The sequence below is a fragment of the Bufo gargarizans genome, chromosome 2 (genome assembly GCF_014858855.1).
Source record: "Bufo gargarizans isolate SCDJY-AF-19 chromosome 2, ASM1485885v1, whole genome shotgun sequence".
NCBI classification, from domain to species: domain Eukaryota; kingdom Metazoa; phylum Chordata; class Amphibia; order Anura; family Bufonidae; genus Bufo; species Bufo gargarizans.
Genome location: NC_058081.1, coordinates 133,660,259 through 133,687,193, shown reverse-complemented (window position 1 = coordinate 133,687,193; position 26,935 = coordinate 133,660,259). Strand labels below are relative to the sequence as shown.

At 40.2% G+C, this 26,935-nt stretch overlaps 1 protein-coding gene across 2 annotated transcripts in view; it reads right to left on the bottom strand.

Moving 5' to 3' along the window:
* Positions 1-826: 826 nt before the first annotated feature.
* ACAN (aggrecan) overlaps positions 827-26,935 on the bottom strand; it is a 102,634-nt gene continuing 76,525 nt past the window's right edge. For both annotated transcript variants that reach the window (XM_044279467.1, XM_044279468.1), the window contains 5 exons: positions 20,130-20,288; positions 18,543-18,625; positions 15,735-15,879; positions 7,458-7,640; positions 827-3,199 (listed from right to left, as the gene is read on the bottom strand). In XM_044279467.1, the coding sequence (XP_044135402.1) occupies positions 3,120-3,199; positions 7,458-7,640; positions 15,735-15,879; positions 18,543-18,625; positions 20,130-20,288 (650 nt within the window). In that variant the 3' untranslated portion in view covers positions 827-3,119. The remainder of the gene's footprint in view (positions 3,200-7,457; positions 7,641-15,734; positions 15,880-18,542; positions 18,626-20,129; positions 20,289-26,935) is intronic.

Below are 26,935 nucleotides of genomic sequence, written 5' to 3'. Positions count from 1 at the left end.
GGCTTGAGCGAATCGAGCTTCGGATCATAGATCATAGATTTGAAGTCGATTTGTAAAAAAAAAAAAACATTGGTGTTAATGCTGTTTCTGTACAGTATTAAAATATATGGGCTCCGTGTAGCAAAACTTTGTCTCGACTAAAGTTGCGCAAGACTTCAGTGAATGACTTCGGTATTCCTATCTACGTATTTAAAAATATTTAAAAATAGGATTACCAAAGTCATTCACCGAAGTCTTGCGCAACTTCGGCCGAGACATAGTTTTGCTACATGGAGTCCCTACATTTTGGAAACAGCATTACAAACTAAGTTTTCGAATGAATCGACTTCGGATCTATGATCCGAAACGCTATTAGTTCAAGCCAAGTCTCCACCATTATGTGTGTGAACACAGTAGTCCTCACAAGGCATTTTACTGCTGGTTCATCGATGCGCGCTATCGGAATACAAGTGAGTATGAGGATAAAAAATATATAACCATTCCTTTATTCTATCATGTTTGCCTCCGATATCTACTATTGATTAAAAAGAGGTCAAAAAGTAATGTTAATAGAGGAAAATAATTGAGATAAACATAAGTGATATTTTTGTGTTTCCATGGGCATGTGCCTAGTTTTCCCTTGGCAACTATGACAACATATAAAAGCTTGTTACCTAGGCCACAGTTACTGTTCCCATCAGTAACATAACTAAAAGAAAATAGAAAATTATGTTTTATTGGCTCAGTGCTTTATTTCATAGGTGTTACATGGTACAGAGTACAGTGCAAAGACTTCTTTGGATAATGCTCATTTGCAATAATAATGGTTATATGGTCCTATCATAAATCCATTGGCTTTCAGTGTATGGAGTCTGTGAAGAGTGTCATGAGAGTATGTTAGACACATACAAGTATAGCATAACAATTTGTCTGCAGTACTATGGGTTAACAATGAAGCATTACTAAATTAAAAGCAGTGGCAGGTGCCCACCAAGTCTTACTATAGTGAGAGTCCAAATGCTCTTGTTTTCCACAAAGCAAATATGCCACAAGGAGGCAGATAAAATTCAATGGTAATCATTTCCAAACCATTTCATTTACCAAGTTCAAAAATGAAATGATAAAGTTTATTTTTAAGTTAACTTTGCTGCATTTTGTAAACATCTTCATTATAGGACTTGTCCATATGGAATGTGACTTCAAAAGGTTAACCAAGCTGATCAGAATCCAAATTGAAATATTTTGGGAAATAACTACCTTTCCTGTGGGTTCCAGACGACCATAAATAGACAAGTATGGCCTATTACCGGAATGAAAACCCTTTGGCACAGCCCGAACACTAAGTCTTTGTATCATAGTTTGTAAGTCACTCAATATACACACAGTATTCACACACCTTTGGCTGGCAACATATTCATACCTTGGCCCAAATAGATCACGGCAAATCCAGTAAAATAAAATACAACAGGTTTTGCTTTTTTATTTTGCACATTTCACAATTTTTTTTTCTGATGTTACACATTCTTTACTCTGTCTTCTCTCTATGCACGTTTTATACAATATTTGCTTTGCTTTTTACAAAAAAAATATATATATAGAAAATGTTGTACCTGACATTACAAATAGAGGCTCCTCCAGAATTCTAGGAGAATATTGCAACTCCATTTAAATAAAAAATAGAACTTAGTATTCCAATTGTATTTTTTAATAACATTACATAATTTTTAATATAAATAGGTGCACGGAAACGTCATGCACTGCACGGTCCCCGGAGCAAAGGTGGGGAAATAGAAGCAAACTGTTTCAGTCCTACTACGGGGAGTCATGAGGTTCTATTAAAGAGACACAGGCACAGCTGGCAATGCAGGGGAAGTAGAGTGACGGTGGATTGTGTTATCATTTTTCAGAAAACCTGTCCACGTTCTAGTAATAGTCCTCGCCCTATTATAGAGCTATAGTAGGCCCCACTGCAGATTTCATTCAGCCACATGGCATTGGCCTAGGTGTATCATAGATATGATATCTTGCATTCAAGGTTATGGATGATTTATGAGACACGGACACGCCTTTGTCAAGCATTTCACAAATCCACAGGGTGTCCCAGTGGTCCAATAGATTTGCACATTACAGGGCATGCCAAGCTATATCCTAATAGTATCATAATTTGCCAACATAACAGTTGCACAGACAAGAAGCATTGCATTGTAGAAGACATCTATGAATAGATATACATAAAGGATGGGTGACAAGACAAAGGCTTGTCCAAATGACTCATCCATACATAAGGAAAGAAATAAACTGTAAAGACTAGTTAAGTGCATTGTTACTTAAGTGCAGAGTTAGTATATAATGTGTGTGCAAAAATTTCAGAGCATACTTATACATATGAAGTAAGAATCTATTAGATGAGCAGCGTTGGGCCATGCATGAATGAATCCTTTATAGCGGAAGCCTCCCCTGAAAGGTCTTGTCTTGACAACAAGCTTATCTCTATGGTAGGTCCATACAGATCTATAACATGTACTCCAGCAAATGCTTTCTGAGCATGACCTTGGTAACCTTTGAGTACAGTGGGAGAGGACTATTCATGGTAACACATATGAAATGTGCCTACTGCTTGTAGCTCAGTTATACAGTTCAAGCACATACGTGGACATTCTGTCTTCTCCATCTCTCACCCACCCCACCCCTTTGTCCTCTCACATTTGAGATACATTCAGCGATTTTTCACAATTTATTTTTTAATTTAAGGTCCTTAATGTGCAATGTATTTGTTTCTATATTTATATTTTTTAATTAAATTCGGCCAGCCTGGAGTTTAAATAATAAAATATTACATTATTATCACATTATATTTAGTTAAGGCAGGGGGGAGAAAGTCTTTATGGCTTCACGTAGCCTTGTCCTATTTCCACTCAACTCTTCCACCCTCCATTAAAAAAGGCACAACATGATCCCTGACAAAGGCACTTCTTTGACCATAAGTAACGATTCTGAAACCTAATTTGCTTTGGTGTTTTTTTTTTTTATATACAGCTTGGGATTTTCTTCAATATAAACTCCTTATATGACAAAACAAAAAGAAATTGACATTGTTAATATAAATGTTCTTTACAATAAATTTTTTTTGTCTTTTTCTTTTAATGGGTCGTGTTCTGTGCAACTCTGTTAGTGGATTTCGATCGACGTCTAAGGGTTCTCTTGTGTCTGTAAGTGGAAGCTGCAGGAAATAAAACACAGAGAAAAAGAAAACAGAAAAAAAAAAAAAGATTTGTAAGTCAGCTTTATTTCAGAATTATACTTTATTATAGTCGCAATTACCATGTTGTTGTACTGTTGTTAAATGACAAATACCATGAAAATATATGTTGCTGACTGCCAGAGATTGTAGTTAGTCACTGTACTTAGCTTCTTTTCAGCAGTCCCATAGAGGGACATGCATATGTGACCATTGCTCCATTCCTTTAGGACACTCAAGGACTCCTATTCTCCTGATTGGTGGGGGTACCAGCACATATCTATCTATCTATCTATCTATCTATCTATATTTCTATCTATCTAAGTTCAGTAGTGGCTAAACAGCTGCAGTATCAGACCCAGCATAATAAATATAAAGAAACTTATATAGTGATTTCCCTGTGTAAACCAAGTGGTGGGTTCTGTGCTCACTCGAGTGCTGAAAGGTTTTGAGCACCCTCTGCCAGAAGTAATATCCATCCAGTTCTTCATATTTCTCCCAAACAAGTTGGTTTAAAGAACTGGGGAGAAGTCGGATGCTGACCAGGATCTCTACCTTCAGTTAAACATCTGGTGGCAAGAGCAGTGCCAGCATCTTCAGGACCTATGGCAGAGCAGGGATCTATAGACTACTGGCGTTTCCATTCTCTAGGCCACAGACTACTTTAGGTAGAGGGGCACTATACACAAAGTAAGGGGCTCTATATAAGGTGAGGGGCGCTATAAACAAAAAGGAAGCATTCTAAAAGGTGAGGAGGTGCTATAAATAAATTTGGGGCACTATAAACAAAGAGAAGGTACTTTAAAAGGTGAGAAGGCACTAAAAACAATGCCAGCTGCCTTTCTGCCCCCACACAATACAAATGTTTTCGAAAGGCAGTATTTGTGGGGAGTGTACATCACAGTAGGGCAAATGGAGCAGTGACGAGGAATGGAAGCATCAATAGGATTTGTGTAGGTTGGAAAAACATAGGGAAGATAACTAAGAGCCAAAGTTGTCTGTGTTTCAAATTCTGTAGAGTCAAATAATGACTGGGAGAAGTCTTCATGGTGGTCTGAGCCAAAAATACAGGAAATGTTAATGACTCCAAATGCATTTAATCGTTGAATTAAAATTTTAATAACGTGTAATAAACTAGTATCTACCACTTTATGGCCATTGTATGTTGGCAATACTGGTGTTTATATTATATTTCAGTAATAGCAGGGTTAGTGTAGGTTTTAGGCTTGTCTCAAGAGGGGGGTTTTCAGGTTTCCTTTGAAAGTTTTGCCTGTAGATAATAGTCTGATATGTTGTGGTAGACAGTCCCATGGTATGGGTAATGCACAGGAGACATTTTTAAAAGGGCAGATAAAAGCAGAGTAGAGAAGGAGATCTTGTAAGGATTGGAGATTATGTGTAGGGAGGTACAGGGAGATCAGGTTACAAATGTATAGAGGGCATAGGTTGCAAATGATATACGGTAAATTGCAAAAAATGAACCCATAAAACATTAATTTTATTAGGATTGAGTTAAAATCACCCTGTTAAACCCACATACGAAAGATAGTTCCCATGGGCAAAAAGGGGCCTGACAAATATTGTACATGTAGTATCCAATTGATGGCAAAAATAGTGACAATAAATTCATAAAAAAGGGGGGACAGGTTTATGGGACAGTGCGAGTTGGTAGTAAAGAGCAGGGAGCATTTTCCCCTATGGAGGCCCTAATTCAACCTCAGCCCAGGGACAGCCCCTAATAGTGGGGTTTTCCTGTCCTTGTGCCTGTCCTATAAGACCCTGGAATGCCCTAGATGGTTTGGACTATTAGTAACAACAACCCGATGTGTTTCCCCCGGATGGGTTCCTCAGGGGGTCGGTAACGGTTAGAAATAGTCCCATCTATATTGATAATATGCTTGATATAGTAAGATGAACACAAAATGTGACAGATTCGGCAGACTTAAAAATGGGTACCAGATACATCACATGTTCCTGACAGGTTGGTAGGATAGGATCCAACATGTACAGTGCCCCAACTATTGCCAGGCTGCCTCAAAAGGGTGCTTGATGAAGCAGTGAGGCATATTGCAAGGGGGGGATTTAAATAGGGTGCTGGAGCGTGCTTTACACTCCCAGCTCCCCCTATGGAGGCCCTAATTCAACCTCAGCCCAGGGACAGTCCCTAATGGTGGGGTTTCCCTGTCCTCGTGCCTGTCCTATAAGACCCTGGGTCTTATAGGACAGGCATTTCAGGGTCTTATAGGACAGGCACAAGGACAGGGAAACCCCACCATCATTTCATCAAGCACCCTTTTTGAGGCAGCCTGGCAACTGTTGGGGCACTGTACGTGTTGGATCTTCTCCTACCAACCTGTCAGGAACATGTGATGTATCTGGTACCCATTTTTAAGTCTGCCGAATCTGTCCCATTATGTGTTCATATTACTATATCAAGCATACTATCAATATAGATGGGACTATTTCTGTTACCAGGGTCTTATAGGACAGGCACGAGGACAGGGAAACCCCACCATTAGGGGCTGTCCCTGGGCTGAGGTTGAATTAGGGCCTGCATAGGGAAAATTCTCCCCGCTTGTTACTACCAACTCACACTGTCCCATAACCCTGGTTATAGAAAGAAAGAAATATGGAATCTAGATTGTTATACATGGGGAAATCTTGGTGGAGCAGTAATGCTGTATGCAGACATACCTGGGTAATCAAAAGGAGTAAATATGGTATGGAGCCTGACTAGCTATACATGGGGAAATCTGGGTGGGATAGTAATGCTAAATGCAGACTTACCAGGGTTATAGAAAGGAATAAATATGGAATCTAGATAGTTATAACTGGGGAGAGCTGGGTGGAGCAGTAATGCTGTATGCAGACATACCAAAGTTATAGAAATAAGAAAATACGAAGTCTGGATAGTTATACCTGGGCAAAGCTAGGTGGAGCAGTAATGTTGAATGCAGACATACATTGTTTGATTGTGGTATTTTTACATAACAATACATGTACAGCATGTATATATATTTTTGAGTGGGTGGGGGACATGCATCTTGAGTTTTTTAAGACACTGGCAATGCCCCTGAACTTGACTCTGTTGTTAGTAAAATATTACAGCTTTTTGGGCCCCACTTTTAATTTTGCCAAGAGCCACAGTTTGTATAAAACCAGCTCTGCCAAGGAGCAAGAGACAAAAAAATGACGTCTTGGAGTGGGTTATGTTGCCCAGGCAGGGAACCTGTTATGTAGGGAATTTTAATCCCACCCTAGCTGTCTGTGGAGCTTTTTCCTTCGGGAAACCACATGGCAAAAGACCTCACCAATGTGATCTACTGGCACTTCAGAAGATCATATGTGATCCTTCTTGTAGGAGCCACTAGTTCCTTGCATCTACGCTCTATTAATATGCTGGCACACTCATGGAACCAAATTCACCTATTCCACTGTTCATTCCATATCTAATACCAAACCCCTGCCTCCTATTTTACTATACAGTTGTATCCTTGGGTGCCCAGGAAAGGTTGAAACAATGCTTTGTTACCTAGCACAGAATCCATTGTCAAAATAACGATACAGGGTTGATGACGATCTAAGAAGTTGTAGGGGATTTTATTACAGAATTTCAAAAATTGTGATTGGAATTTCTAGCCTGGCTGTTCTGGATTTCAAGGTGATCTTGAATACTAGAAAATGATCTAGTAATGTCTACATAATATCAACTCATTTTCTATACTGACATCTAATAAGGGTAACTTACCTTTAGCTATAGTATAGATAAATCAACCATGCAACATCTGATTTCATACTATGATGATGATATAGGGCAGGGATGGCCAACCTGCAACTCTCCAGCTGTTGCAAAACTACAACTCCCAGCATGCAAAGACTGCCTACAGCTATCAGCCTACAGCAGGGCATGGTGGGAATTGTAGTTTTACAACAGCTGGAGAGCTGCAGGTTGGCCAGCCCTGATATAGGGTATTGTGTTTTTGTCAGCTTTGTTTATATGAGTATGTAAGGCATAGATTGAGTTTGGATTGGCACACAATAGAAAAATAGTCAGTATATATACAACCTGCCATTACCAGGAATAATCACAGCATCATTAGGACACGTGCCAAAAGGAGAATTGCAGTAGTAGTTATTCACAGCAACAATTAACTGTGTAAATACATGTACCCTGATGTGTATCATATCACGAGTCACCCCAAAATAACAAAAACTGGAATGACAGATATAGAATACTTACGATCTATGCACTGTATCCTTGGCTCTTCCCACTGCCCACTTGGTAGGCACCGAATTATAGGAACATGACGCTGAAGGAGACCTTGGTTACACTGGTATCGAACTAGTGAGCTGATTTCATATCGCTCCTTCTGTCTTCCTAATGTGTGAGCATTCTCAACCGCTGGAGGATCATTACAAGCCACTAGAGAGGGGGGAGAGGAAAGATATTACTAATTTATTCTGGTCACTCTGAATCATAGGCTTTGCTTTTACCTGGGGCAAAGAGATAATTGCCCCTGCCATGCATCTAAATATCCTGTCCAAGGCAGACTAAGACTGTGTTTACATCACGTTTTTTCATCCCACGTTTAACATATACATAGTATACTATGCTTTTCAATCCTGGAAAGTCCGGCAAAAATCTGTGTGTTAGGGCTCATTCAGATGACCAAATTTTTTTTGCGGTCCACATATTGCGGATTTGGAAAACACGGATACCAGCCGTGTGCGTTTCACATTTTGTGTAACACACACAACCATGCCAGCCCTATGATAAAAATGCATTTCCTTGTCCGCATTTGCGGACAAGAATAAGACATATAAATTTTTTTGGGGGGGGCCAGGGAAGTGGAAGTATCAATGCGGACAGCACACAATTTGCTTTCCGTATCTTTTGCGGCCCCATTTAAATGAATGGGTCTGCATTCGTTCCGCAAAATTGTGGAACGAACGCAGACACATAAATACGGTCATATCAACGAACTCTTAAATGGATGTTTTTAAACTGGAACCCTATAGTGGTGGATGCCACTGCACGGCATCTATTAGAGGCATCGTCATGTGTATATGTTAAATGTGGGACAAAAGGATGAAAATATATGATTAATATTGCAGTAAGAAGAAGAAATATGGTAGGGAGGAAGGAGAAAGAAGAAAGGATCTGCCAGGCCAGTATCTATGTTTCCAGTGGTCAGTCCGGGTAAGGAGCAGTAGCTGCAGTGCGGTACACATGGTTCAAGCTGTATGTATAATAACACCCTTACAGTAGATGTCACACAGCCGTACTGGATGTCTATTGGAAAGCACTGGTGTGCTAGGTAGCATGGAATGGGTAAACCCAAGTTTGAATTGGAAGGGCAATAAATGTTTTTGGCTCAGCGTGGTAAGTGCATGCGGTTACTGCTTTTTGCAGGCTGCACCTGTACGTTTCAAGTGTAAAGTACCATGACAGCCCGCTGATATTGTGGCCTAGCCACACATGTAATAGGACTCTTATAGACAATTCCTTTCCTTTGTCACCCTGTTTATCTTGAAATAAGTACATTTACTTGATTTCTTAAATAATGATTTGAACTATAGGTCTCAGTGAAATTTCTTCTAAGGGTACATTTATAAGACAGGAAGCAGTATAGCACTGCAGTGTGGAAGCAGCAACAAGCCGTGCTGAAACTTAGGTGACAAACAGCACACCGCTGCAGAGCTGTGGCAGGGTATAAGGGACTGAGCTGTTGCTCTCGCCACTCAACCTACAACCAGGTAGGGTTGGGTCTGATAATGGCCATAACTTGGTGGCGGAATTTGGAGCTCGGCAAGCTTGTGACGGACTGAACCATCACTGGGGCTGCAGGAGAAGCCTGAGGGCCAGCCTCCTTCCTATGGACTATGGACCCAGAACTATTGAGACCCCCTCAGCCCTTTTGGTGTTACAAGGAACTATGAACCCTAATTTATGTGTGGAGTTTATATGCCACATATTTCTTATTGACCACGACAGGAACTGATAACTGAATTGGTCGAATTGGACCAAAACAACACCATGGCTAACTCCAACCCACCTACCGGAGAAGAGGACGAGATCCAGAGAATCATACAAAGGAGGCTGACACTCTATGGGCCGAATACACCTGTGGAACTGGTAACCCAACTTTTCAACGCAGCGATAGAGGAGGCAAGAGAGTTCTTATTCACCCTCAATCTAGAGTCTTGTCTCTTATTGGGGGTAACAAATATATAGCTATCACACTAGCGCTTGGAAGAGCTTCTTTACTTGGATCAGTACTGGATGCTGAACAGACTCCTCAACGATCGGGATAAGGACACCCTCCAGCGGTGGAAACCCTTCTACGCTCCGGGGGTAACCGCTACAAAGCTCACACACATACCATCCCTAGCCCATGTGTTCAACTTAGTGATTCAGCGGTTTCTCAAATCTACCCCAATTGGCCTGAGCTACTGGTGAAGGTGCTACTGGTGAACATTTTTGAAAGTTATCTACAGCTTTGTGAGCAGCAGAGGGCAGTAGTGGAATACCAGCTGCAATATAGTCATCGCCTTTCCAGTCAGCTTCCGCTCTTCACAAGCGACGAGTGGGCATGGATGTCTGACCTCTGTGAGGTTTTACGCAACTTTGAGGAATCAACACAGATGGTTAGCGGCGATGCTGCTATTATCAGCGTAACCATCCCACTTCTTTGTCTACTGAAACTCTTGCTGCTCACAATGAAGGCGGACGCTTTGCATGTGGAAGAGGTGGAAATGGGGGAAGACAGTACACAGGGTGATAGCCAGACCACCCTCAGTTAGTCTTCTCAGCACAAATTCGATGATGATGAGAAGGAGGAGCAGGAGACGGTTGCCTCCGCTACAGAGGGTAGTACCCATAGCAGGTTTATTCCATCTGTTCAGTGTGGATGGGCCAAAGAGTAGGAAGAGGATGAGAAGATTGAAAGTCATCCTCCTGATGAGGACAGCGAAGTCTTGTCTTTTGGGACTCTGGCACACATGGCTAACTTTATATTATGCTTTCTCGTGACCCTCGCGTTATACGCATTTTGGCCAACACTGATTACTGCTTGTTCACCCTTCTTGACCCCTGCTACAAAGAAAACTTCTCATCTCTCATTCTTGTGGTGGAGAGGACTAGCAATATGGTGGAAAACCAGAAGGTCCTTGTGGAAAAATCGCTCCAAAAATTTCCAGCTGACAACGCTGGCAGCAGAGTACGTAGTTCCTTGGGCAACCGAGGAGGCGATACGAGGGGAACACACAGCAGTTCCAACAGAGGCAGAGCAACACTCTCCAAGGCCTGCAACAGTTTCATGATACCCCGCCAGCACCCTCACCCTGATTCGCGGCCTAGTGTCACAAGGAGGGAAAAGTTTAGGAAGATGGTGAAGGAATACTTAACAGACAGTGTCCTCAGTGATCCCTCTGTGCCTTACAACTATTGGGTGTCCAAGCTGGACACGTGGCATGAATTGGCACTCTACGCATTGGAGGTCGGGCCTGCCCAGCCGCCAGAGTTTTGTCAGAGAGGGTATTTAGTGCTGCTGGGAGCCTAATAACTGATAAGCGCATCCACCTGTCAACTAAAAAAGCTGACAGGTTGACTCTGACTTTGCCCCTGACTATTCTACTTCACCAGAGAAAAGCGGTTGAACATAAAGGCTCTTTAAATGTGGCTCTTATGGTGTATTGAATACACTGTAGTCCCATGCACCCCTTCCCCCACAAAAAAGGGTATATGGTTCAATCTTCCTTTTCTCGTCCTCCTCCATCATATCAACATGGTTATTAGGCTGCTCTCGCTCCTAATATTTTGGAGGGTCAGCTCAGCAGCAGGCCCTCATCCCTAATGTTTTAGAGGGTCACCAGCAGGCCCCGCCCATAATGTTTTAGATGGTCAGATCAGCAACAGGCCCTCCCCCCTAATGTTTTAGAAGGTCAGCAGCAGGCCCTCGCTAATAATATTTTAGAGGGTCACCAGCAGGCCATCAATCATAATTTTTCAAGGGTGTGTATGATGCCCTCCTTTATGTGTAATAAAGGGTGTATTGGAGTGCCGGTTCCTTGTAATTTTTGGCAGCCCTTTCACTTAGTGCATAGGCTTTATGAGTATAGGATTCCCACTACCTGAACAATTGTACCACAATGTGAATGAGGCCCTCCTTTATGTGATATACAGGTTGTATTGGAGTGCCTCTTCCTTGTAATTTTTGGCAGCACTTGCACTTTATATACAAGTAAATATACAGGAAATAATGCTTGCGAACAATTTTTCCTCTAAAATCGATTTTATCTTCGGTTTTGTGAGTATTATTGTCAGTCTGTAAAAGTAGCGTACTACTCGGACAACATCGTTCTCAGCAGCGACCTGGGAGTCCAAGATGCATCCAGACATCCTAGTTTAATGCTCTGGTTCTCCCATTGACTTCCATTGGGCTCTGCTGCTCTGTAGAGCACTCGAGCATCCCAAAGTGTTCTATCCGAGCAGAAGAGCACCCGAGCACTTTGGTGCTCGATCAACACTAGTAATGAACTATCAATAATTGATATATATAAACATATGTAATAAACATTATTACAATGGTTCTATAAGAGTTAACAAGCAGTGGATTCTGCTTTGGCATATATCCCCTCAGTTTGGTTGCTAGGCTCATGAGCATGGCAGCTGCCTCCTCACTTTACTGTGCCAACCATGGATAGTAAAGTCAACAGTTCCCAGGCTGCCATGGAACTGGTACTGTGCTAAAAATAATAGCTACCTTAATTTATTTTCTTGTAAATAATGATACAATGTCTCCCTATTATCCGTCCCTAGATGTATCGGCCAGCATATTTATATACCCTTCTGGGTTTTTCTTAGTTTTTGGTGCTTAGCAACAATATTAAAGAGGATTTTCCTTAAACAAAACATGTTTCATTTAAAAGAGGCACAAGGCATTCCTCTTTGTAAGAGGCACTAAAAGAAAGCAAATAATGGGAAAGTACCCACAAGAAGTCACTGCTGCTCCATTAAACGTGGCTATAAATTTTCTGTTTCACCATTTTATGGTCTCCTAAATGCAGTTTGTAGAGACACAATTTTAACTACTTTAGTTGAAATGGTACATTCTAACTCAAAATTGTAAGTGTTACTTTGCAATAGTGATCTGGTTGTCAAAATCAGGGTGCATTTACATGACTGTGTTTTCAGTCCGTGTCTTACTGTCTTATCTTTTTGTGGATTGCACGCGGAGTCGTAGGCCCATTCATTTTTATAGGGCTACAAAAAATGCAAACAACACAAGGAAATTCATCCATGGGCCATGCAGCAAGTTATAGAACATGTCCTATTTGTCCATTTTGCGGACAATAAAAGTCATTTTGACAATCGGGCCAGCGAAAGTGCAGGATGCATCTGTATGTTGCGGATCCGTGATTTGCACACTGGAAAATGGATGCGGTCGTGTGAAAGTAGCCTTAGGCTCCCTTTTTGTGGGACACATTTGTATTGAAAAGTACAATAAATTAAGCCTTTCTAAACAGTATAAAAAGTATGCCAGAAAAACGCAAGCCAAAAGGATGCTCTTTTGATATTTTGGGCCCACAATAAGCTATGGATAAGTTTCATGTACAGGACAAATGGTGTGAACATAGCCTTACCAGTAGTGTTTTGTATCAGCATTTTTAAGCCAAGAACTGGAGTGGAACCTAAACATAGAAAAACTAAAATAGATAGATTTGCACCTCTTTTTGTGCTCTGAATGCACTCCTAGGTTTGGCTTGCAAAAATACTGATGCACAATACTGACCACTCCAGAATAGTGCTAAGGTTATCCACCTGCTAGAAAAATTCTGTATATTTGTAGCATAACTTGACCTTTGCATTGCAATCTTTGCTGCGGATTTCCTCTGCAGTTTTCTCCCTTTGCAATACAGAGAGAAAAATCTGCAGCCTATTGGCAACAAATTCGGCACCAAATTTTTGGTTCTCAGGACTACAATAGATATATAGGGTATGGGTGAATGCAAAAAGGATTGTGACTAGGGATGAGCGAATCGACTTCAGATGAAACAGCCAAAGTCGATTCGCATAAAACTTGGTTACAATACCGGACGGAGCAGGAGCTCCATACAGTATTAGAATGTATTGGCTCTGATGAGCCGAAGTCATTGCTTCGCGAAGTCTCACAAGACTTTGGGTATTAACTTTATAAATGAATTTGTACTGTAAAAAAAACATTTCCCGAACTCGGGTTTGGTTCCAAGGTTCACAAATTAATTTATGAAGTTATTGCGCAAAGTCTTGCAACACTTTGCGAAGCAATAGCTTTGGCTCATTGGAGCCAATACATTCTAATACTGTACGACCACCCTGTTATCCATCAGTGGCAGCCGTGCTTGCACATTATAGGAAAAAGTGTTGGCCTCTCTGGTGGCCGGGACTGTGAAAGCGCACATAGGCTGGTGCCTTTTTTCTATAATGTGCTAGAACGGCCACACCTGATGGATTGCAGGGTGGTCATAACCATGGAAATAAGCAGTGTATAATGTGATGGGAAAATTAATCCAGACAGCAAAGGAGGCAATATGGATAATCACAATACATTAGTAAGTGCCTTGTATTAAATTCCTCTACATGATAAATGCCACTTGCTGAAGTGACACAACCCCTTTAAATAGTAAAATCCCAAAAACGAATAATTCAGTTTTGTTTATATTACCCCTAATATATTTAGCCTAAACTAGATAAATCTATACTTGATTCAATACTGTATTGCAGATATCTTTTAGAGAATTTCGGAGGCTCTGTCACAAGGCTCAACCCTATTAAATCAGACATGCTGGCTGGTAGGGCTCATCATGCTGATTAAGGGTCCATTCACACGTCCGCAAAATGGATCCGCATCCGTTCTGCAATTTTGCGGAACGGGTGCAGACCCATTCATTTTCAATGGGGCCGGAATGTGCTGTCCGCATCCGCATTTGCGGATCCGCACTTCCGCACCCGTGCTTCCGTTTTCGCAAAAAAATTAGAACATGTCCTATTCTTGTCCGCATTTTCTATTATAGTGTCGGCGATGTGCGGTCCACAAATTGCGGAATGCACATTGCCAGTGTCCGTGTTTTGCAGATCCGCAGAACACTTACGGACGTGTGAATGGACCCTAAAACAATATCTTTATATTGCCTGTATGCTAAACAGCTGCAGACAAATCTGTGTTTTCATTCATATGCAAATATATGCAGAGCACCCCCTGTGCGTTGCACATTCTCCCCTCCTCTTTATTGACAGGGCTGGACAGGCTGAGGGCAGAGCTGTATCCTAGCTTCTATATATCATATACTCTATGTACTATAGCTTCACCACACTGAGATCTGTTTATTCACAGGCACAATATAAGATTATAAAAACCAGCAATACTAAATAGCTTTTTCATTCTCAATATGATAAGGATATAGGGGGATATTTATCAAACTAGTATAAAGTAGAACTGGCTTAGTTGTCCATGTCAATCAATCAGATTCCACCTTTTATTTTTGACAGCTCCTTTTAAAAATGAAAGGTGAAATCTGATTGGTTGCTATAGGCAACTAAGCCAGTTCTACTTTACACCAGTTTGATAAATATCTCCCATAGACTTTTATTAAAGTTAAATGTGGAAGAAAAATAAGTCTCTCCCAGGATTCAAACATGGGATCTCAACATACAAAACCAAGCACTTAACACAAAGCTACAGGATTACCACATAGAGGTGCATATTTTTCTATTCTTATAAGCTTTCACATATTACTGGTGTCTTTCTAATCATATATTGTGCTTGTGAATAAAGCATAAATATGTATATTAGCTTTCTGAGCAGATCTCGGTGTGATGAAGCTATAGTACATAGTGTATATGATAGTTACTTGCTAGCACACAGCCGTTGGACACAGATCTGCCCTCAGCATGTCTAGTCCCTCTCAATCAGTGTTACAAAGCAGTGCTCAAAGGATTCAGCCCTGCCTCCTGGTGCTCTAACTTTTCATTAACATATGAATAAAATGCAGATTTTTCTGCAGCTGTTTAGCATACATACAAAAGAAAGGTATAGTTTTAATCAGCATGATGAGCCCTGTCAGCCAGTATGTCTGGTTTATAGGGTCCTGGTGACAGAGACGCTTTAATCATTCCCACTATGGCAGTTTTCTGGTGTAAAAAGGTTGAATTTGTGATATTTTAAATGCCAGTGCACCTAAATCGCCCTTGCTACTTTCTGAAAATGGTGCAGAGTGTGGGTCGGACCATCATTCCGGCACATTTATCAGCATTTACACCAGTTTTCTGGCATAAATGATGACTGACTTTGGGTGCAACTGCCAGAGGATGTCCCTAATTCTGACAAGGCATGCACCTTGATAAATGAAGCGCATGCTCTGACGACGCAGGGGATACCGAAGTGCAGCATCTTTTAATTCCCCTGCATGTGTTTTAAGTTGCATAAAAAAACTGAAATATTATTTGTACAGATGTCTACTTTGAGATAACTAGTACCTGTTCCCTTCTTGCATGTAAATGGAAGGTGGTAATTGCAGGGCACATCGTTCCATTCGCCCCTCTCATGCCAGATCATCACCACACAGTCTTCTCCTGTGGCAAAGAAGTTATCTGGCTGGTTTGGTCTCCAATTTTCATATAGCTAGTAGCAAAAAACATGGAACATCATGAAAGCTTGAAGGAGGGAAATCAAATTGCCTTAGTTTAGACTAAAATATTTAAAGGATGTGGCAGGTGTATATTGAACACAACAAGGCCATATTAGACACACTAAAGCATTTCCCCAGATTAACCTCTTCTACCCAGGGCCAGTTTTCACTCTTCTGCCCAGGTCATTTTTTGCAAATCTGACATGTGTCACTTTATGTAGTAATAGCTTTGGAACGCTTTTATGTATCCAAGCCATTCAGAGATTGTTTTCTCGTGACACATTGTACTTCATAATAGTAATGAATTTGAGTCACTATATTTCACCTTTATTTATGAAAAAAATCCCAAATTTACCAAAAATGTTGAACAATTCGCAATTTTCTTAATTTCTATTTCTCTGCTTTTCAAACAGAAAGTGATACCTCATAAAATATTTATTACTTAACATTCCCCATATGTCTACTTTATGTTGGCATCATTTTGTAAATGTAATTTTCTTTTTTTAGGAAGTTAGAAGGCTTAGAAGTTTAGAAGCAATTCTTAAAATTTTTAAGAAAAATTCCAAAACCCACTTTTTAAGGGCCATTTCAGGTCTGAAGTCACTTTGTGAGGCTTACATAGTAGAAACCCCCCATAAATGACCCCATTGTAGAAATTACACCCCTCAAGTTAGTCAAAACTGATTTTCCAAACTTTGTTAACCCTTTAGGTGTTCCATAAGAATTAAAGGGAAATGGAGATAAAATTTCTAAATTTCACTTTTTTTTTTAGCAGATTTTACATTTTAATTAATTTAATTTAATAAATTTTTTTCTTTAACACATCAGGGGTTAAAACTCAGTATTTATTACCCTGATTCTGTAGTTTATAGAAACACCCCACATGTGGTCGCAAACCGCTCTACGGGCACACGGCAGGGTGCAGAAGAAAAGGAACGCCATATGGTTTTTGGAAGGCAGATTTTGCTGGACTGTTTTTTTTATGCCATGTCCCATTTGAAGCCCCCCTGATGCACCCTTACAGAGGAAACTCCTAAAAAGTGACCCCGTTTTGGAAACTAGATGATAAGGTGCCAGTTTTATTGGTACCATTTTTGGGTAAATATGATTTTTTGATCATTCATTATTACACTTTATGGGGCAAAGTGACCAAAATATTGTTTTTATTTATTTTTACAGCGTTCACCTGAGGGGTTAGGTCATGTAATATTTTTATAGAGCAGATTGTTACGGACGGTATACAATACCTAATATATATACTTTTTCTTATTTATTTAAGTTTTACACAATAATAGCATTTTTTAAATAAAAAATGATGTTTTAGTGTCTCCATGGTCTGAGAGCCATAGCTTTTTTTTTATTTTTTAACCAATTGTCTTATGTAGGGTCTCATTTTTTGTGGAATGAGGTAGCGGTTTTATTGGTACCATTTAGTGGTACATACGCCTTTTTGATCGCTTGGTGTTGCACTTTTTGTTATGTAAGGTGACAAAATGTCTTTTATTGACACAGCTTTTATTTTATTTTTTTACAGTGTTAACCTGAGGGGTTAGGTCATGTGAACTTTTTATAGACCTGGTTGTTACGGATGCGGAGATGCCTAATATGTATACCTTTTATTTATTTATTCCACTTTAACACAATAATAGAATATTTGAAAGAAAAAAAATATGTTTAAGTGTTCTGAGAGCTATAGTTTTTTTAACCTAGATCAGGCATGCTCAACCTGCGACCCTCCAGCTGTTGTAAACTACAACTCCCACAATGCCCTGCTGTAGGCTGATAGCTGTAGGCTGTTCGGGCATGCTGGGAGTTGTAGTTTTGCAACAGCTGGAGGGCCGCAGGTTGAGCATGCCTGGTTTAGATAGTTGTATAAGCTTATATTATAAAATAGCTTAGTAATGGATACCATTGTCTGTAGCTTAGCAGGTATGTAAGTTATGTATCAATATGTGGGTATGGATGAAACTTTATCTGTTTTTGAAAAAATAAACTAAAACTAGCTACTACAAGTTATAGAAACAGTAGAAATGCTTAAAGCGATTGTCTGGGTTACAGATATTGATCACCTATCCTCAGGATAGGTGATCAATATCTGATTGGTGGAATGTGATAGAAGCAGAAGCCTCCATACACTGTGTAGTTTCTGGCACCGGCACACTTCACAACAGTTTCTATTCAGTTAAACAGGAACTGAGCTGCAGCAACCTGGCATGGTCACTACACCATGTGCAGAGCTGTGCTCTATACACAGTATAGTTTCCGGTGCCACTGCCGCTCGAAACAGCTGATCAGTGGGGGTGATGAATCTGCAATTAATGACCTATCCTGATGATGACCCATCAATATCTGTAGCTCTGACAACTCCTTAAACTAAATTATTGGGAAATGCAGTGGTGAGAACTAATAATGGTAAGACCAAAAATGCAACATTTGAACTAACTTCAGCATTAATATTATTCACATTTTTCATTTGCTTTCCACTTTACCTACATTTCTTTTTCTTTTGGAGGAAGTTTATGGGGAATTTGTATAAGATTAGATAAAGAGGTTTCAATTTTTCTCGGAAAGTAAATGTAGCACGGCTGTAATACCAGACACAGCCCATGGACAAAAAGGGCGCTTTAGTTATGATCACATAGTTTATAACACTTACCATAGGACTGCCATCAGACCAACGGAAGTCATTCTCAAGAGTTTTATCATTGAGTCCAATCCATTGATAGTCTTGTGCATTGCCTGTTATTCATTAAATACAATTAATAAACATTCAGGTTAGACTGAACAGGTTATAGCGAGGTTTATGCAGAGGTATGAATACTGTCTATTTTGCAGCAATGGTAAAAAAAAAATATATATACTTCTGTGAGTGATGGCTGTATTGGTCTACTGATTGAAGGCTACAGCCAACACTCATAGCAGAGGGGAGAGGTCCTCCCAATGTTAAGTATATAATGTATATAACAAAATTACGGTAATGTTCACTGAATATTAAACCTATTTAGATTTAAAATGAAAATGGTGGTCATTTACTTCAAAGATTTATTCATTCATATTAATTTATTTAGAGAGTGCTTCTTATGCATTTCTCACACCTTAAATTCAGACACATGCATATAGACCTTCAGTGCATTTTGGCATGTTGAGGACTTGTGCTAAAATAAAAAAAATTAGTTTTCCTCTATCAGTAACCCATAATGAGAAAGTAGAAAACTGGATTTTAAAAATGTTTGCAAATTAACGAAACATGAAAAAATGTACATTTGTATGGAGATGGACCCTTTGCTATGCCACTTGAAATTTAGCTCTGGTGGACTCCCATTTCTCTTGAGCATCTTGGAGATGTTTCTACACCTTGAGTTTACCTTTGGTAAATTCAGTTGATTGGACATGATTTGGAAACATACACTTGTGTCTATTGAAGGTCTCACAGCTGACAATGCATATCAATAAACCAAGCCATAATGAGGAAAGAACTGTCTGTAGACCTCAAATACATGATTATGTGGTGGTACAGGTCTGGTGGAGGGTGCAAAAACATTTCTGCCTGCTGTCCTGAAAGTTCCTAGGAGAAAAAGTGGCCTCCATAATTATTAAATGGAAGAAGTCTGGAACAACCAGGACTCTTCCTAGAGCTGGTCACCCCACCAAACTAAGTAATCAGGGTAGAAGGACATTGGCAAGAGGTGACCAAGAACCCAATAGTTACTCTGGATGAGCTCCAATGATCCTGTGTGCACATAAGAGAAAACTTCCAGAAGGTCAACCATCACTTCAGCATTCCATCTGAGCTTTATGGCAGAGTGTCCAAATAGAAGTCTCTCCAATTTTAAATGCTCCAGTTTAAACTAGTTAGTTTTTTTTTTAGCTAGTAGGATGCTTTTCAATAATCATAGTTTAGGCCAGAGATAGGTTTCTGTCTCAGAGATACACCAAAGAAATCATATTATAGTTAAACTCGGTATTAATTATACATTTTTTTAAAATATTTGATTCTGTTTTATTTTTTTTATGTGGCTATCAGTATATGAAAATTTTGAAGTATTCCAGTTTTTACATTGGTCACTAAAAGCATAGGTGTAATTTCCTATTTTTTGTAGCACAGATTTCAGCTTTGTTGTCTAGACTGGGATAGGGTCAATTCATTTGCAATTGGCTTCCCTAACACAACAAAATGTATATAAGAGCCTATTTCATACAGCCACACAACTAGCAAGACATAAGTCACCAAAACGCTACTGACCATTCACAAATTCTTGTTCTTCAGGGGTCAAGATGCTAGATAGATGTGACTGATGGCTACGACAAAGGTTTTCTGCATCCACCCAGGTTTCCCTTTCTGAGAAGTGTTTATAGCAGTGTCCTTGGAATTTGGTCCATCCTTCATCACACATCTCAAGATCTAAGAGATATGAGAAAAGATTAAAGTGAGGAGAAAACATCAATAGGTTGAATTACGTGCCACCTCAGGTCTTCTTTCAGGATTTCCAAGGAGATATCAGAACCTGTAGAATCCAAAATGACACTGACATCAGGGAAAACAGAGAGGACATTAATTAGTTTCTTTTACCTGAGGTTCTTGAGTATCAAAAAGAAAGAATAAGACCACCTCACCCAGGCATACAGAAATGAATGACTTACGGAAGTAAGAGAGAAAAAGATTTCAACTGCAGGTACCTTTCAAGATGCCATTTAAGCATATGATGCTCAGCAAGATTTAGAGATGAAGCTAGAAATAATTATAATGATAAATATTTTATGATCCCTGAAATAAAATAAAAGTATGTAAATGATGACAATGAGGCAGATTTACTAATCATGTTCTTAATAACCCCAATATCTGGTGGTGGATCCGCCGAAGAACTGCAAAAAAACTGCTGCGGAGTTTCTTACATAGTAAGGGGTAGGCAACTTTCCTATTGGTTGCTAGGGATGTTGGTAAGCTCAGACAAAGACATTGTAGCCTTGTCATTGGCCCACAAGCAAGAAGGGAGGTTACTGATTTAAAAAAAAATCTAGAATATTTGCGATTACGAATATATAGCACTATATTCTACATCTTCGTGAATTCTCAAAGTGCCGATTTTCACGATAAAAATTTGTGATTAGAGTAACTAATATATTTGCCTTAACAAATGGGCAACAAATATGGCCCACAAGATACTGAGTAGCATCAGGGTTCCTAAGATAGATGTACTTTGTCAACACTTCAGTCACAGACATAGTATTAGGACTCAACGTAACATTTTCATGCTGCCAATTCATTACAACTAACTTATAAAACTCTTACTTCAATTAATTATGAAATAAATGTTTGCAGTAATAGTTATCTTTTATGGTGAAAACATGTAAATTATTTATTAATTTAGCTTCTTCCCACAACTGTGTAAAAAGTCACATTTATGGCATAAAGATACGACTTTTTGTAATCGCATTTATGAAAAGAAACACAACTCATCGTGAGAACAAGTAATAGGTAAGTATTAAAATAGGATGCATTTATTTTTTCTAATATAAATGAGCTTAACAACAGGGTTTTCTCAGTAAATTGACATTCAACTATACAAAACAATTACAAAAACACCCCGAGTCTGAGACAAAAGTCGCAATTTGGCACAGAAAATGTTGCAAAGTGGTGTGTGCCTTTTTATATGTGAGGTAAAACAAATCACCACTTTTGATTTGTAATGTTAATTTTTTTTGCCCAAAATTACGCCATTATTGAGGAAAGTGACCCAGCATTTTGGTAAGGAGACCTGTCACTAGTTTATGTTGCCCTTAGTTAGGGCAAGGGATAAGCGAACTTGTGTTTCAAGTTCAGCGTACAAGGTTCGGGTTATCTAAGAATTCCGCTATGGATTCAGCTACCACAGACCATAAATTATGCTATATATTGCTATATATTCGTTATATCGAATATTCGATTTTTTTTCCATATGAACACAAGATTCCTCTCTGCTTCTTGCTTGTGGGCCAATGAGAAGGAAGCAATGTCAAGTTCACAACAATACTTAGTGTACCAATCAGTATTCTGTAGTCAGACCTGCTAAAATGTGAAGTTGCACGTAGTGCGAAAAAATATTCTAATCACTGCCGATTAGCGCAATCGCGAATATGTTGGAGCACTTGACTCTATCTGCATATAAAGCTATTCTAATGTTCTGCCGTGCCAACCATTTTCTCCAGTCTCAGGAAACTTATACCAGCTTGAAAAAGGTAGCCAAAGTGACCCACGCCTGTATTGCGCTACGAATTCGTATTACGCGATTTTTACATTGCCGACTTTGCGCATTCAATAAAATAATCTTGAATTCTCGAAATTCGTGAATATTTGACAAATATTCTACAAAATATTCTGAGAAATATCACAAATCCGAATATAACCCCTGTCGCTCATCACTAGTTAAGTGCAAAACTGGCCCTAGAACTCAAAAATTGTCCTCTGATACCTTAGAAGAGGACACACTAGGGCAGATTCATTGATCCTGTCTCATTTTTAGACAGTGCAAACTTAGACTAGATATTCTAAAAAATCTGATTTTTTAAAGAAGCTGATGCTACCATATGTTTAGACTGTTTAGGTTAAATTTATACCACCTATTAATTGCCTCTCTTGTGTCGAATATTTTGGCACAATTTTTTCTGGCACTCGTTGTTGCAACTTAAAGGGGTTGTGTCACTTCAGCAAATGTCAACATGTAATGAAAGTTAATACAAGTCACTTACTAATGTATTCTGATTGTTTATATTGCCTCCTTTGCTGGCTGATGGTTACAGACTACCCTGGTGGTCGTGCTTGCACACTATAGGAAAAAGCGCTGGCCTCTCTGGCCGGGACTGTGAGAGAGCACATAGACTGGTGCTTTTTTTTAATAGTGTGCAAGTATGGCCTGGCCACTGCTGCTGGATTGCAGGGTGGTCGTAAACATGGAAACTAGTAGTGTAAAATGTGATGGAAAAATGAATCCAGCCAGCAAAGGAAGCAATATGGATAATAACAATATATTAGTAGGTGGCTTGTATTAACTCTCTACATAACAAATGCTATTTGCTGAAGTGACACAACCCCAATCCCTCTTTCTAACGGGCCAAATGCTTTCTTAGTAGGTTGATAGTCCCTTGTGAGGTAAGTCAAAAATTTCTAAAACACGTAACAAATGTGGTGAAAGAAATATTAAAAAAAGAAAATTACGCCAAAATTCAGGCACATTTGGAGTTGTACATCTCCCCCACCATCTTTTTACTGCTGAGCTAAATAAAAGCAGTCATTTTTGACATTTTATAGTATTTTGAGAAATGCATTCTCCTACTATAGTCTTCACAATAGCAGCACTATAATAAATTACTGCAGTTCACTGAACATTTCAAGTTGCTTGGAATGTAAAAAGAAGTAAACTTGATTTTTTATATTGAGTTGCATGTGCTTTCAATTGATTTGCCAGGAAAATAGAAAATTACACAAAACATATTTTATATTAATATTTCTTCTGTGTAAAATCTCAAAATACTTTTTCCCCCTATATAAGGGGGCATTCATGCGACTCTGTATTTTTCGGTCCACAAAATGCGGTTTTGCAAAATATCTATGATGTCCACAGTGTCGGACTGGGGTGCCCTGGGCCCACCAGTGGAATTGATTCTGGGGGCCCACCGTACAGCTACCATAAATGCAGTGGCATAGTGTGGGTTGCCAGAACCCGGGGCAAGCCAAGTATTGCGCCCCCCCCCCCCGCCCCCAACCTGTTTCCACACCCCTTCTTACAGATAATGTAGTAGATATTACTTGCAGTCCTATGTAACACCACAGATAACACAGTAATAACTCTCTGAGTACAGATGATTTAGTCACAGTGTGACCTGAAGTCTAGGGCCAGGGTGGGGACAAATGCTATATCCACCCATCACTACAGAACATACAGGGTAATACAGTGCCCCATACCTCCTACATCCAGTGACATTTCCTTTGATGTAAATGTTCTCTTTCCTCATCTTCTCCTTTCAGACAAGACCACCATTTTTCAGACATTTCTCGTCTCTGCACAAAAAAAATATCTTATTTTACTACTGTTCCATGACCCTCCCATCTTCTGGACAAATCGTCCTTACCACCCCCAATACTGTGCCACTCTGCTCCCCAATATTATACTGTAGAAACAGATAAATCCTCTGATAATACTATTACCCCCCTGATAATGCCCACTTCAATAATTATTGGCACACAGTGCCCTAAAATAACTGCGCCCGGCAAATAGTGCCCCGACACTAATAGTGTAAACATAACGTTTCCCAAAAATAATCGTGGTAAGCTGATACTATGCCAAGGTGCCCCCACAGCAATGGTGCTCCCAAAAGTCCCACCAATAGGAATAATTATCTGCTAGAGCACACATGGTAGTAATAGTGCTTCTACAGTGCCCCCAACATGTCCCCACTGTGCCCCAGAAGTTATAATGCTCCCATAGTGCCTATACCATAGACCCCCAATAGTAATAAAGCCCACCATAGTCCCCAGTAGTAATAATTCTCCTTATAATGTGATAGTACAAAAATGCCCCCATATAATGTGATGCAAAAAATACCCCCTTTTAATGGCCCCCAGTTGAGCTAATGTCCCCATAGTGCCCCCATAATGTGCCAGTATAAAATACCCCTATATAGTGTCCCCAGTAAATGCCCCCATAGTGCTCCTCTCCCCCTTCCTCCTAGTGCCCCCATAATGTACCAGTATAAAATGCCCGATATATAGTGCCCCAGTAGATGCCCTCAGTATCCCCCATAATTTGCAAGCCTCAGTACATGCCCCCATAGTGCCCCAAATAATGTGCCAGTAAAAAGTGCCCCCATAGTGCCCCCATTAATGTGCCAGTAAAAAGTGCCCCCATAGTGCCCCCCAAATAATGTGCCAGTAAGAAATGTCCCCATAGTGCCCCAATAATGTGCCAGTAAAAAGTGCCCCCATAATGCCCCCCAATAATGTGCCAGTAAGAAAGGCCCCACAGTGCCCCCAATAATGTGCCAGTAAGAAGTGCCCCCATAGTGCCAACCAATAATGTGCCAGTAAAAAGTGCCCCCATAGTGCCCTCCAATAATGTGTCAGTAAATAGTGCCTCCATAGATGCCCCTACAGTGCCCCCAATATTGTGCCATTAAGAAGTGCCCCATAGATGCCCACCAATAATGTGCCAGTAAGAAGTCCCCCCATTGATGCCCCCCAATAAAGTGTCAGTAAGAAGTGCCCCCAATAATTTGCCAATAAGAAGTCCCCCCATAGATACCCCCAATAACGTTCCAGTAAGAAGTGCCCCATAGATGCCCCCAATCATGTGCCAGTAAGAAGTGCCCCCCAATCATGTGCCAGTAAGAAGTGCCCCCCATAGATGTCCCCCAATCATGTGCCAGTAAAAAGTGCCCCCTCCCACAGCGCTCCTCTCCTGTATTGTGCCATATAAGAAAAATAAACACCTATACTTACCTCCATCATGCTGGCAGCGATGCAATGCAGGCCTCTTCTGGCCTGTGTCCCGCGCTGTATGGCTCAGGCGGCCCAGTGCCTGCAGCCTATCAGAGGAACGAGGAAGGGAGACGCCTCTCCCCTGCCACTCAGCATTTATCTGTATCGCTGTCCTGAGAACGGCGATACAGATGACTATAGAGATGAGCACTTCTACAATAGAAACTCTCATCTCCCTGTGCCCTGCCGCTACGCCACTGTTTGCTGGTTCAGGGGCCCACCGAGGATTTCCCCGGCTCCCCGGTGAGCCAGCCCAAGTCTGGATGTCCTTGTGATGTCTGTGTTGCATCCATCTTTTTTGTGGACCCATTGACTTCAATGGGTCCATGGTCCACATTTGCAGCCAAAAATAGGACATATTATATATTTTGCGGAATGGCCATATGGATGCGGAAAGCACATAGATGTTCTCCCTGTGCTTCCTGCATCCGAATGTCCATTCTGAAAAAGATAGACATGTCTTATGCTTGTTCACAAATGTGAACCATGGACCCATTGTACTCAAACATTACCTGCTCACACAGCAGCAAGATGCTACCAGATGATTGAATATGGGGGTCCCTGCAGCAACTTTGAGGATGTAGGTATTGGGGAGAAGAGGACACTGATAGCTTTCCTCTATACCTAGAAGTCATCTCAGCTCTGATCGTGTCTATAATAATAAACTGGGGAATTTCTTTAATAATCTATCAAGTTTTTTTAAATGAACATAGGCTGGTTGAGGTGCTGTACATTGAATATACAGTATGTATGTAGTGCAGTTATATGCCACTTGTGCAGGGGGTGGATGACTAGGATCCCACCTGGTCCACCGAGGGATTCACCTGTACCCCTGTGGGCCAGTCTGAGCCTGGTCACACGGACATCATTCGTATTTTGAGGATTCAAGTTTTGCAGACCACAAAATACATACAGTCATGTGAATGAAGGCTTACATGTACCTTATTTTGTGTATCTTTTTAAGGTCTAATGCATGCGACCGTATTTTGGGTCTGTGTCCAATCCACATTTTTTGCGGGATGCACACAGACACATTCATTTCTATGGGGCTGCAAAAAAGGCAGACACCACACGGATGTCAACCATGTGCTGTCTGGATCTGTGAGGTAATTCTGCAAATCATAGAACATGTCCTATCCTTGTCCGTTTTGTGGACAAGAATTGGCATTTCTATAATAGGCATTTCTATAATGGTGTGGGATGCACATGGCCGGTATCCACATTTTGCAGATCCACAGATTGCATACCACAAAAGGGAACAACATTTGTATTAGGCTTCATTTTTTATCAGGTATTAGAATAACAACTTTTTGAATTATGGGAAATGAAAAAGGTAGCAAGACCACATATCTAGTCTTCTGGATGCTGGGACATTATCAAAGAGAACCCTCAAAGTTTTAGGGTAGCAAATTTTGTTACTTTATAAAATTAGTCACCTACACCCAAAACAAGAATTTTGGGTGAGAAATATTTTAGCTATAGTGGTTCATCCTGGGAAAGGAACCTGCAGATGCTTAACCTTTCAAGAAAAGAAGAGT